The following is a 12337-nucleotide window of genomic DNA, read 5'->3' as shown; positions in this document are numbered from 1 at the left end:
AACAAAGGAAAAGCCACATTAATTAATCAAAAACAGAAAGAATCTGGTACCTAACTATTCTAACCTAAGAGCCTACAGAAAGAAAAGATAAAAGCAAATGTGTTCACAAGTGCATGAATGACTCAATCCAGGTATACTCAAATGTATGTTATTTGATAATCAAAGACAGCATTCAAGAGCTGTCTTTCTTTATTGCCAGGAGAAATGGGCAGCAATCCAGATAATTAGACTACAGAACACAAGCAAAGGTCTACTTCCTCTCCTTCTTCCACCCATAAAACAAATCTGACTTCAAAGGAAAGTTTTTTTTACTTTTAATCTCTAAGGATACAAATGAATAGAGAAGGAAAATACAGGTTTTCCTTTATTATCAATATGGTGGCTATGATGAATTGGATGAATTAGTTGGTAAAATTAACAGATGCTAATAATGCCAAATTGTGTTGCCAAGATTGATGATTCTGTTATCAAACATGTATTATGTTCTACATTTAATATACTTAAATATATTCTAAAGCAACACTGAGATCAGCCACCAATTAAGAGCTAAAACTCCTTTTGTCAGAAAATGCTGCAAGCATTAAAAATGCATTTCCTTTCTATGTTCATCCATTTGAATACAATTTGTAATAAAAATCCTAAACGCCCAAGATCTACGTCAGGGGCTGATTTCACTGCAGGAGCCTTAGCTTGGATTAATGACCTGACCAACAGTCGTCCCCCCTTATCCACGGTTTCCCTTTCCGTGGTTTCAGTTACTCACGGTCAACCACGGTCCAAATATAGCAAATGGAAAATTCCACAAATAAACAATTCATAAATTTTTAAGTTGCATGGCATTCTGAGTAGCATGAAGAAATTCCATGTAGTCTGGCTCCATCCCGCCCTGGATGTGAATCATCCCTTTGTCCAGTGTGTCCGCGCTGTATCCACTACCTGCACTTTAGTCATTTAGTAGCCATCTTGGTCATCAGGTCGACTGTCGAGGTATGGCAGTGACTGTGTTCAAGTAATCCTTATTTTTCTTAATAACGGCCCCAAAGCACTCGAGTAGTGATGCTGGCAATTCGGACATGCCAAAGAGAAGTGGGAAAGTGTATGTATGTACAGGCAAAAACATAGAATATGTAGGGTTTGATACAATCCATGGTTTCAGGCATCCAGTGGGAGTCTTAAAACGTATACCCGGCGGATAAGGGGGAACTACCAAACCAGTTCACAGTTGTGGGATCCTAAAAGCCATATAAATAACCACTTGTTAATGAAAAAAAGCAAATCCAGTTTCTTTCCTTTGGACTGAAACAAAAAAGGTTATATAGTTTCAAGTTTTGTTGCCAAGGAGATTTACTAACAGGTTTAAACAATGTAGTAACAGGTTTAAACAATTAGCAAAAAGATACTAAACTTTCAGTAATCTGTAAGATCATAAAACAATATATCCAATTTTATATAACACCTGGTAGTCTCTTATGGACAAGATTTTAACCAAGTCAACCTTCTATAGACGACACCACAACGGAAATGTTTACCTGAATTTTTGAATTTTTAAATTAATCAACCTTTCAGAAACTGTCCATGCAATATAGTCAACTGACTGAGAGCAATGTCCAGATAACCAAAATTATACTGGAACCATTTGGACCAAACAACTACATTTATTTTCACTAAAGTGAGTAGAAACCCAATTGCCTCCAAGGTAACAGAACCAGGCACACTCTTTATCTAATCTATTTATTTACACTGCCTCAACTAAAATTTTATAATCCAAGAAACCTTGAAAAGTATACATGATAAAAACATGATACATGGAAAAAGAAACATTTTGCCTACCACTGAAAAGAAAACGCATAATTTGCAACATCAATAAAAATTTCCCACGTAGGAATATCTCTTACTTGTATACATAATGCCTCCCCCCCAAAAGCAGTTTCAAGTTAGAAACCAGGAAGTTGAACAAAAGACATAAAGATTCCCTTCCCAACCAATAAATAACATTCTAAATCCCTAAATATGGTTCCTACGAGTGCTATAGCCTAGGTACCTTTTATGAAACCAAAGGCAGACCCACGAGCCATGCCTCCCTTCCTAAGGATGACAAAGCCCAGCCAAGCCTCTCCCCTTCACATGGGTTTCTTACTCCTCCCTGGCTTCTTTGCAAGGCCGGGTTCAAAGGCTCAGTAGCACCTATTCAAACTGCCTACCTAATGCCCTAGATACCCAAGAAACAGGACGACAAAGAGGATCCTTCGTCCCTCACATGTGCGTATAGCTGCCCTGTAGGGATTTCCACCACCTGGCTCTTGAAGATTTGGGTCCTGCCAGCCATGGCAGGTACCATCATCAGCACCAGCCTGCAAACCAGCAGCCACCTTTCCCAAGCAACTGGCGGGGCACAGAGAAGCAACTACCATAACCAAAGTACCTGCCCAGAAAAATATAACAATTCTTCTCAAACGCAATATCCCACTTGAGAATCACTAATGTAACAAAGGCTTCTCAAAAGTACACACCGACTTTTCTGTGTTTTCAAAGGGTTTCTATGTTGCACTTGAATTACACTTTGGCAATCTGAAAATCATACACTCTGATATACGCACTCAGAGCACCATCCTCATGTCTGACGACTAAACCCAAGTCTCCCACTGAATAATTATCATTGCCTCCAAACTGAAACAGGCATAAACCAGGTTGTCTTTTTTTCTTGTTAGCAAAGCTAAACTTTCTAGCTATCAGTAATAAGATAAGCAACATGCATGTAAACACCTATATATAAATTTTAATGTTTGTTTTTCAAAAAGAATATGATAGTACCAACTATTACAAAGCAACGTGTATTTTTTTTATTATGGCATGCCTATTAATTAGCCTATCAAGTAACTCAAATAGGATGCCTAAAAGTAACAAAACAAACCCCTCACCACCACCATTTTGTTAAAAACTACCTTTAAAAAAGATTCCAGGAAAACATATTAAGGGATACCCTAACTCTGAGAATCTGTTTCCTGTTCTGCCACTGAGTTGCTATTGCTTCCTTTTCTCTGAGTTTAATCCACATGAAAACTGAAGATACTATTCAGACCTTAACAAAGTCCTATGTATTTGTAAACTGCTGTAAAGATAACCGGAAACGCTAAGTAAAACTAAGGTTAAAAAAAAAACAAAAAACTTGTATCAGTACTTTACAAAAAGCAAGAAAAGGGTACCAGCAACAAAAAGTGTGCTCATCTTTTCAAAAAAGTATATAGTCTTACTAGCAAATGCAAAAACGTAAGTTATTCGTAACCATAATTGTCAAGTACCACTCTAAAGGACCACAAAACAAAAATATATCACAATGAAAATTCAATTCACTAATCTTGAATGGGGGAGAGGGAAGACCTAGCTACAAAACTAACTTAGGTAGGTTAGAAATCAGTGCTTTAGGATCATGCCATTTAATGGGATTCCTTCAAAATACACAATTAAAACAAGTTTCATGTCACAATCTGTGTATGAAACAGACTATCCATCAGTAAAAATGAAATTCAAGTTATCTTTTAAAAAGTTAAATATATACCTACCAAATGAGTCAGCTATTCTACTCCTCTATACTTACCCGAAAGAAGCCTATGTCCATACAGCTTTATTTGTAATAGCCCCAAAGTGGAAACAACCGAAATGTCCATAGAGATAAAGAGGTGAATGCATAAACAACCTGTAGTACAATCATACAACGGAATACTTACTCAGCAGTAAAAAGGAATAACTACATAGTAACAACATGGGTGAATCTCAAAATATAGTGAAAGAATCCACACAAAAAGAGTACATACTCTATGATACCATTTATATAAAATTCTAGAAAATACAAAATAATTATAGTGACAGAAATCAGATCACTGGTTGGGGCGAGGGGGGGGAGGGCGGGGGAGAAAGACTACCTAAGGACACTAGAAGCTTTTACAGAAGATGCATATGTTCACTATCTTGATTGTGGTGATAGGTTTCACCGGTAATACTTACAAGCAAAACTTACCCAATTTAAATATGCACAGTTATTTGTACCAATTATACCTCAATAAAAAAAGGAAAAAAATTCAAGATACCAAAACTAATTCTACAGCTTTTGCCAGAAATCAATCTATCTGCTCATGAATGTAATATAGTTAACCCACCCACTCACAGTAGGCACTTTAAGGAGCACAAAAGTATCCCTAATTTGAGGATCACCATTATCACAAAAAGCATAAAGTTTGTAAACAAAGAGATCAGAACTCATCTTTTATCACTATGCCAGGCTGACTGGCTTCAGTGCTGAAATGACACCAAGAAAAACACAGCAGAACAAAATGAAAGCCCAATGAGTTGCAGGCCCCAAGTATTTTAATTAAATATTTTAATTCAAACGTTTACTATCTTAGATCTAGAATCCTATTTTCGGAAAATAGAAATAATCCAAAAATACAGGAAAAACCTTATGCCTAAGAGGTTAATTTCAATCTTATCACAGAAAAATGGCAAAGAATTAAACCGATGGCAGGGCATAGAATGGCATATCACATCAGATATTCATTATGTCTGATATTTTTAATTGTGAAAGATAGTTGCAAAAATACCAAGCAAAAACAAGGCACATAGACTATAATCAACAGGTTGAAAATAATACATCCTGGGAGGAAAAAAGGACTGATAAAATAAAACAAAAACATAATGTTAGCATTCCAGGACAAAGGTTATTAAATTGTGGTCCCTGGACCAAAGCATCATATTCATCGTCATCTGGGAACTTGTTAGAAATGCAAGTTCTCAGGCCCCATCGTTTCTAGACCTACTGAATGGGACAACTCCAGAGGAGGGACCCAGCAACCTGTTTTAGCAAACCCTCCAGATAACTAAGATGACAACAAAATTTGAGAACCACTGTTTAAAGGATAGGATTATGGGTGACTGTTTTCTTCCCCTTTCTGTAACCTTTATTTCCTCAATTATCTTAGTATTCGTATAATCCAACTATGTTTTCTCATTAAAGTATTTTACTAAAATGTACACTGTGGGTCTACAGTTGAAAAGCTACTGCACTATAAAGTACTTTTGCAGGTTTGAATTGCATGCCTAAAAATCCAATGATTCTTGGAACCATTAAATCTGTTAAGACTGAACAAGATGATAAATTATATACACTATATATAAATGCAGGTCAAGGTGCCAGGGAAATTGTGCTAAGCTGAATTTTTAGGCTTGCGTGTAGTTTACTAGAACTGCACTGCAGGAATCAGGTGTCCTGAAGCTGTGAATGCTTACTCATGTAGGTTCCTGCTTAACCAAAATAAGCACTAGTATGTTATATTTGTCACCAAAATCCAGGCAGAGAAGATAAATTCAGAACACTGGGAGTTGCCAAAGCTGTAACTTTTAGCTTGAAGGCCATTAAACTGTTTCACCTTCCACCTCATCAGCTCCCTAAAACAGAGGCCACAGGAAATAAAAAGCAAAATAAAGGTTTCCAACTGACATGGGAGCTGGTTAAAACATTACATAATTGTCTACACTTTGAGCACAAATCAAAAAGTAACAAAGATTAATAACTTAGGGATAGAATGACTACTGATTAACAGCAAAATACCAAAGTTGGTGTCAAAGACAAATGGCTACACATTTTAATGTTTCTTATTTCCATTTTTTTAAACATCTTTTAAATAACAGGAACACAGATTCCCGTACATCCCATTACATAAAATTCACATTTTAACCTTCCTATTCCTTGAAAAGTCAATTCCGAAAATACAATGATAAAGTTATTATCCAAAAATAATTAAAAAGTTATTCAAAAAATAAGGTGATACACTGCTGACCTGCTATAAACAGCCCATGGTTTGATTTTTTTTAAAACTAGTTATATAAGCATCATGGCTACCCATAGTCAATTTTTCACTACAAAACCCCCAGCACCTAACACCAAGCCTGGCACAAAATCAAACATCTGAGGGGATGAACTGTTATTGAAAGCTTCTGAAACCCTTAGGCAGATACCCAGGATTCTATAAGATTCACTAATGCTGTTAATGAAAAGGTATAAGGCACTGCCCATTTCTAACACTCTTAAAGCTTTTGTAGGGGAAGCTTACATTTCTGCCATAATTTTGAATCCCTGCATGAGTCAGTTAAGTACACTTAAAGTAGCAACATATCCTGTTTTAAGTTATTGCACTGCCTCTGAAAAAGTGAAACTTTGAAAACTCTTAGCATGATAAAAATAAGTTTCAAAACCTCAGGCCAGTAACAAATATAGGCTATGTGAAGTTCCCATTACTAGAGGTCCACTTTTATGATTTAACCTTTAACATTTCCTGCACTCCAACTGGTCAGGTTTTCCTCTCCTCCTTTTACCCCTTGAAAACACACTTGATCCTATAACACCACTCACAAAGCCTCCCCAGCCCCGACTTCTTTTGTATATAAACACGCTCTGGCCACACACTCCATCAGCTGTTCGGTAGCTCCACCCCTCCTCCTTTTCCGGGTAGTAACAGAGCAGCCAATGAGTTGTGAGGAGCTGTGCCTGAGGCCTTTTGCCTGCATACGCTTTTCCAAAACAAGCAGCTCCAGCCTTCAGCAGGGGCCACTGGTTCACAGATAAAAGGATCACCAGGCTGTGCAACAGGGCGAGACCAGTAACCCCCACCAACAAGGAAACCCGTGTAATCTGACCTGTTTGTTCCTCCACCAGGGAGAACTTAAACCGATATTCCTTTAGGGCAAATCACGCTTTAAGGTCAGCAGAGTCCCAGTTCTCAGGCAATCTAAATAATAAGCCCAGTTTGAGATGGAAACCTCAAAGGCTGCCAGGCTGGAAACAGCACAGTATCACCAATCTACCTGACTGCAGACAAATGGCCACACTATTCACCACCATTCCACGGGATTTGGGCTAACTGCAAGTTTCCTGTTTGGGACACATTCCTACAGGGCCCAAAAGTCATGTACATCAGTTTCTGGGCTCCTGGAGAGGTTTGCACAACCCTCAGCTAAAGGCTCAGAAGAGAAACAATGAATGAGTCAGAGTTTCAGAACATAATCGCCCAGCAGATTAAGTGCATTGGTGCAAAACACTCACTCCCTGCATAACTTGGGAGCCAGCTCTCCTCCTACCAACCTGCCACAAAAGAAATATCACCTACTCCAAACAACAACCGGAGAACCTATCGAGGTGGTGGAAGGCAGTGGTTACTCATCCTCTTCTCTCCCTACCCCCACACCGCTACTTTCCTGCTATATAGGTTCCCTGCCAGGCTGTAAATTGTGGTGGCATAATTACGCTCAGGAGACATCCAAAAATGGGCTGAAACAGGAGATTGCAATGAAACTAGCTATCGGCCTCCACACCAAAGAAATCATCAAGGGGCAGTGAGGGGCAAAAAGCGAGTACATTCCTTCAGACCTTTGCTACTTCCTCTCCACCATCTTTCATTTTCAACCCCCAGCCCTTCTCACACAATTGTACTCATTTTAGTAGTGGGTTGGGGAATTTTTCCTTACACTTTTTGCTAAATATACCTTGCTTAAAAATTTTTGGCTCCATGTGGGCCTACCAATTGTGAATTCAACAGAGAAAGGAGGCCACAGAAATCTCTCACCCCCACAACACACAGGCACACACAAAAGGAAATACGAAAATGTTAACTTCCAAATTACGTTAGCCCAGAAAAATAACAAACACGAAGCAAAGATAACCTCTGCCTTTTAAATCGTGAGACTGCTGTCCTCCTATCTCAGAGATCTATGATTTTAAAGCGCCTCTGCTTTCTTTTGTCAGAAAGGAGGAAGGTGGGGGAAAGAACAGGAGGCCAAAGCATCTTTGCCTTTCTTCATCTTCTACTAAAAATAAGCTATGAAATAAGCCACTTAGGGGAAGAAAAAAAGACACCCCGCTGTTCTTTGTCTGTTTTTCTCTCCCTCTCTCCACCCCCCACACCCGACTCCTAAATGCGGTAATCATTCTAGATGCCACAACTACTAAATGAACAAAAGGCACTGTATGGAAAAGGCATCAGGTCAAGTTAGGCCTCACCCTTCATCCTCAATCGTCTAAAAATATGTATGTATATAATTGGAGAATCTGACATTGATCAAAAACAGCTGGCATGCTCTCGCCCACCCCCATCCCAATTAAACATTAGGTAGAAAATCTGCATTAGGTGTGACAGTAACTCTCAATTCAAGATAAAAATAACTCGGATTCTGCCACCATGTCATTTCCTAGTTTCTAAACCAAAATAAAACCCGAAACTGCTTTGTGTAAAATGTACACACAGCCATAGTTAACAAGTTTTCCTGCAACCTTATGAAAAGCCAACACTACTGGTATCATTCACACGTTTACACAACTCAATCAGAGCCACAAATAGTTCATAAAGAGTCCATTTCACTTGTGCCTGGACATGTTTGGTACATAATATATACTTTATTACTTGCTGCTCTCTCTAATCTCCACTGCTACCTCCCCAAAATTCTAAACTTCAAACCCTAAACTTAGAAGTTTCATCTACTGTTCCTAATTTCCAGCCAAGTTTTCCTGAGTGAGGAGAAAAACACATTCTTATTCCTGAAAAGATTATAAAAAGGAAAATCTCTTGCCCAGTCAACTTCCCTCCCATCCCCCACTTCCAAACCAAATGCAAAAACTACTTGTTTAAAACTTCAGCAAATTCCATAACTGAGCATTTAACAACAATCATCGATCCCTACACAGAGGTAAAACGTCCAATCAAAACAGAAACAAATAAAAGGAAGAAAGAAGGAATTCACCTGAAGAATCTAGCCAAACAACTTGAGTTATATAAACAAAACCCTGCAACAGGGGGAAATGGTGGGGGGATGGGGGTGAGGGAGGGAGCCGCAGGAGACAGGACTTTTTAACTGCTTTTCACACACTACCACTCCCTACCCGTTTCCCCCCCTCTCCCCAGTGATTAGAACACTTGGGCTCATTTCCTCTCTGTCCCCCACCCTCTCAATTACTCCTTAAAAAATTTCTCGATTTGTCACGGGAACCTTCGCGAATTTCTCTCTTAGCTGGTCACGAAATAATCAGTCTGGCCTCCAACCAAAACCACTGCCTGAAGGACTCTTATCAGTTACAGCTTTCCTAATGCTACCTCCAGAGTACATAAAGTTGGGGGAGGGAGGGAGGAACATAAAGGGTGTCATTTGGCAAGATCAAGGCAATTATTCCCCCCCAAGAACCTTATCCTCATAAAGGGTGTTTGCTTAAGTGGCTGGCACAGGGGCGATTTTGTTAAGGCAACCCTTTCTCTCCCTCCCCCAGCTGTCATATCCATAATATGGAGGGTGGCTTGCTTGGAGGGCCTGGAGGTCCTTGCCACATATAACTATGGGTGGGATAGGCTTTGTCAGTGGAAAGAAAAACAGTGAGGTTCTTCCAGGGACCAGAAAGCTTAACAGGGGTCTCGGATTTAAAATATGCAGAGCTCTTTATCACTCACAAGTGGGGGCACTGAGCAGACTACTCTCTTCCTAATATAGAAAGGAATTAGGAATAAAGGAGGTCACTTGAGTTACCCCAGTTCAAGCACTGTGAATGGAGGGAAGGGAGGCATCTCAAGACAGGGAGAAAAGGCTTCGCTCTCGGGAATTTCTATCTCGAGTCCCTAAGTCACGAGACAGCAAACAGGAAAAGAGAGACCCTGAAAGGTGGGCTCGTAGGTGAAGAGAGGCGGCTAGTACTGAGAGAAAAAAAGAAAAAGAAGGCTGTCTAGGGAGTCCAAACGTCGTGGAGGAAAAGTCATGGGCACTGGGGGTGCAGGAAGAGCGAGGAAAAACGCACATTTCGGGGTGCTGCGGATAAAGGGAGAGCTGAAAAGGCTCTCGGTTCTTGGGAGGTGCCAAGGAGCCGCCGTAGGTACTGGAGGGAGGGAACGGGAAGGAGGGAGCCTCGGACAGTGGCCTGTAGTGCCCCAGGGCCCCCGCTTGGGTTTCAGGGGGGTGCCTGGGGCATCCCCACACGGGCCCCCACATACAGCCCGAATCCCCCCTCCACGAAGGATACAGCTTGACCACGTCTGTGTCCATCCGCCTCTTGCCCGGACTGGGGGATGACATGGTGTCGCCGCTGCCTCCCCGTCGCCTGCGCCGCCGCGGCTGCCTTTTCTCCCTTCCTCCGCTGGTCTGTCACGGGCCCCGGGCCCCGGCTCTGAGGAGCCCACGGCCGCGCTGGCTCCTCGGCAGAGGTGGCAACACCCTCTGGGTCCTGTCCGGTCCAGTCAGCCGCCGCCCCCCGCACGGGGAACACCCGGCGCTGTCCGGCCGAGTGGGGGTGGGGACCCCGCGGCGCCCGGCTCCGGCTGTCCCTCTCCGGCTGTGGGTTCCGCGGCGGCCCGGCCCCGGCGCTACTCTGCGCCGCGCGACGCTCCCTCCTGCCTGCTCTAGCTCGCTCGTCTGCTGGCCCGATCACCCTCTCGCCGGCTCGCTAGCAGCCTCCACGACCAGCGGACGACTCCAGCTCAGTCGGCCTCTCTACCCCAGCCTCGCTCTGGGCGCCGTGACGTCACCTCTGTGACGTCATCGGTAGGGCGGGCCCAGCGGGCCAAAGGGGTGGGGCGCCGCGACGCGGACTTGCCTCGGGGACTCTGGGAGATGTAGTTCCTTTTTTTCTCCTGCCTTCACAGCCTTCTGTCTCCTTCCCGAGTTCCCCCACACACTTAATCGCTCAACTGCCAGTGTTGTTATCATCATCATAAACGATAATAGTAAATAATGGCACTATTATTACTTTCATGTGTTTTCGTGTAATGAACCTCCTCCTTCTCACATACTGTTTAAAAGGCTATTTATTTGATTTGAGGAGGCCAAGCTGGCGATTACCGAGGCACCAAAATCTGCAAATTCCCTCACCAGCAGGTTCCCTACACTCTAACCTCCTTAGATGGAGAGAATTTGTTTGCAGTGATTTTAGACCACAGCAAGGCTTCCTCAGAGCTTGCAGACCAGGGTTCATTATCCTCCACGTGTATAGATAGGGCCACTGTTTCAAGGATTAGGGTTGAGGCAGCAAGGTAGCAAGGCCAAACATAATTTAGTACTCGCATTTTTACTCTACAGAGTATGAGGTAATTTCACAAAGTGAATGACTGATAGAAGCAGAAATACCTTACATATGCTGTGGTTGAGGTCAAAGATTGCCCTCCAAACTTCTATACCAATTCTACGTACTTTGTCATTCATGCAGTAAATATTTATTGAGCACCTGCTGTGTACTAATCACTCTGCTGGACATAAGGATATCATGGTGAATTAAGAATGACTCTAAATTTACACAGGCCTCCCATGTGGTCTGTGGATCTAGAGTGTCAGCATCACCTGGGAACCTGTTAGAAACGCAGGTTTGAGCTTCACCGCAGACCTACTGAATTAGAATTTGCAGTTTAACAAGGTCCCCAGGTGACTTTTATGAGCAGTGAAGTTTGAGAGACACTGCTCTACAAAGTGCTCCAAAACAAGTGATGTGGATCCCAGGAGCCAACCAGGCAAAAGGGGCAGGAAAGAGTGCTTTAGGCATCTCCGTATTTATATCACATTTTCGCTGCCATCCATTTTCAAAAGTCTTATCTATGCATCCACTAGTACTTTGTCAGTCCCCTTACGTAACGTCCCATACACACACACACACGCACACACACACACACACACACACACACACACACACACACACACACGCCACACAGCAATCAGCTAAAGTTGAACGGTGTTTGCTCCTATCATTCCATCCCTCAAAATGACCGGCTTGTTTGTGTGTGTGCTAAATGTGCATAACGTAAAATTTGCCATTTTAGCCATTTTGAAGTGTACAGTTCAGTGGTATTAAACACATTCACAATGTTGTGCAACCATCACTACTCTCCATTTCCAGAACTTTTTCATCATCCCCAAACAGAAACTCTGTACCCATTAAACAGTAGCTCCTCGTTCATTCCTCACTCACCCCAGCCCCTGGTAACCTTTATTCTACTTTCTGAAAAAGATAGGCTACTTGAACTGCTTCTAAAGGGTGTGCATTGTTTTTTCCTCCTGCACATAGCAATTCTGTCAGAAGGAGGACATACCTGAATGAAGGGATTTCTAACCCCCTTTAGTTGACCACTTTGCTAAAGGAAGGTAAGGATGGAACAGAAAATTGTTACTGACTGTGCCCCTCCTTTAGGCTCTTTGGGTGTCTGTTGCTGCTACTTCCTCTCCTAGTATGGCTCCCCACTCTTCCTTTGCCTGAGTGACTCCCCCTTCCATGCTGAGACAGTGCTTTGCAAGCTTTGGTGTCCTTCCGAATCACCAATCACCCGGGGAG

The 12337-nt window shown here is 42.1% G+C and overlaps 1 protein-coding gene across 2 annotated transcripts in view; it reads right to left on the bottom strand.

Annotated features, from left to right (window-relative positions):
* Positions 1-10542, bottom strand: part of UBE2H (ubiquitin conjugating enzyme E2 H) — a 98878-nt gene extending 88336 nt beyond the window's left edge. For both annotated transcript variants that reach the window (XM_019646116.1, XM_019646117.1), the window contains exon 1: positions 10046-10542. In XM_019646116.1, the coding sequence (XP_019501661.1) occupies positions 10046-10098 (53 nt within the window). In that variant the 5' untranslated portion in view covers positions 10099-10542. The remainder of the gene's footprint in view (positions 1-10045) is intronic.
* Positions 10543-12337: the final 1795 nt, after the last annotated feature.

Source organism: Hipposideros armiger, unplaced genomic scaffold (assembly GCF_001890085.2).
Source record: "Hipposideros armiger isolate ML-2016 unplaced genomic scaffold, ASM189008v1 scaffold_97, whole genome shotgun sequence".
NCBI lineage: Eukaryota > Metazoa > Chordata > Mammalia > Chiroptera > Hipposideridae > Hipposideros > Hipposideros armiger.
This window is presented reverse-complemented; position numbering and strand designations above follow the sequence as displayed.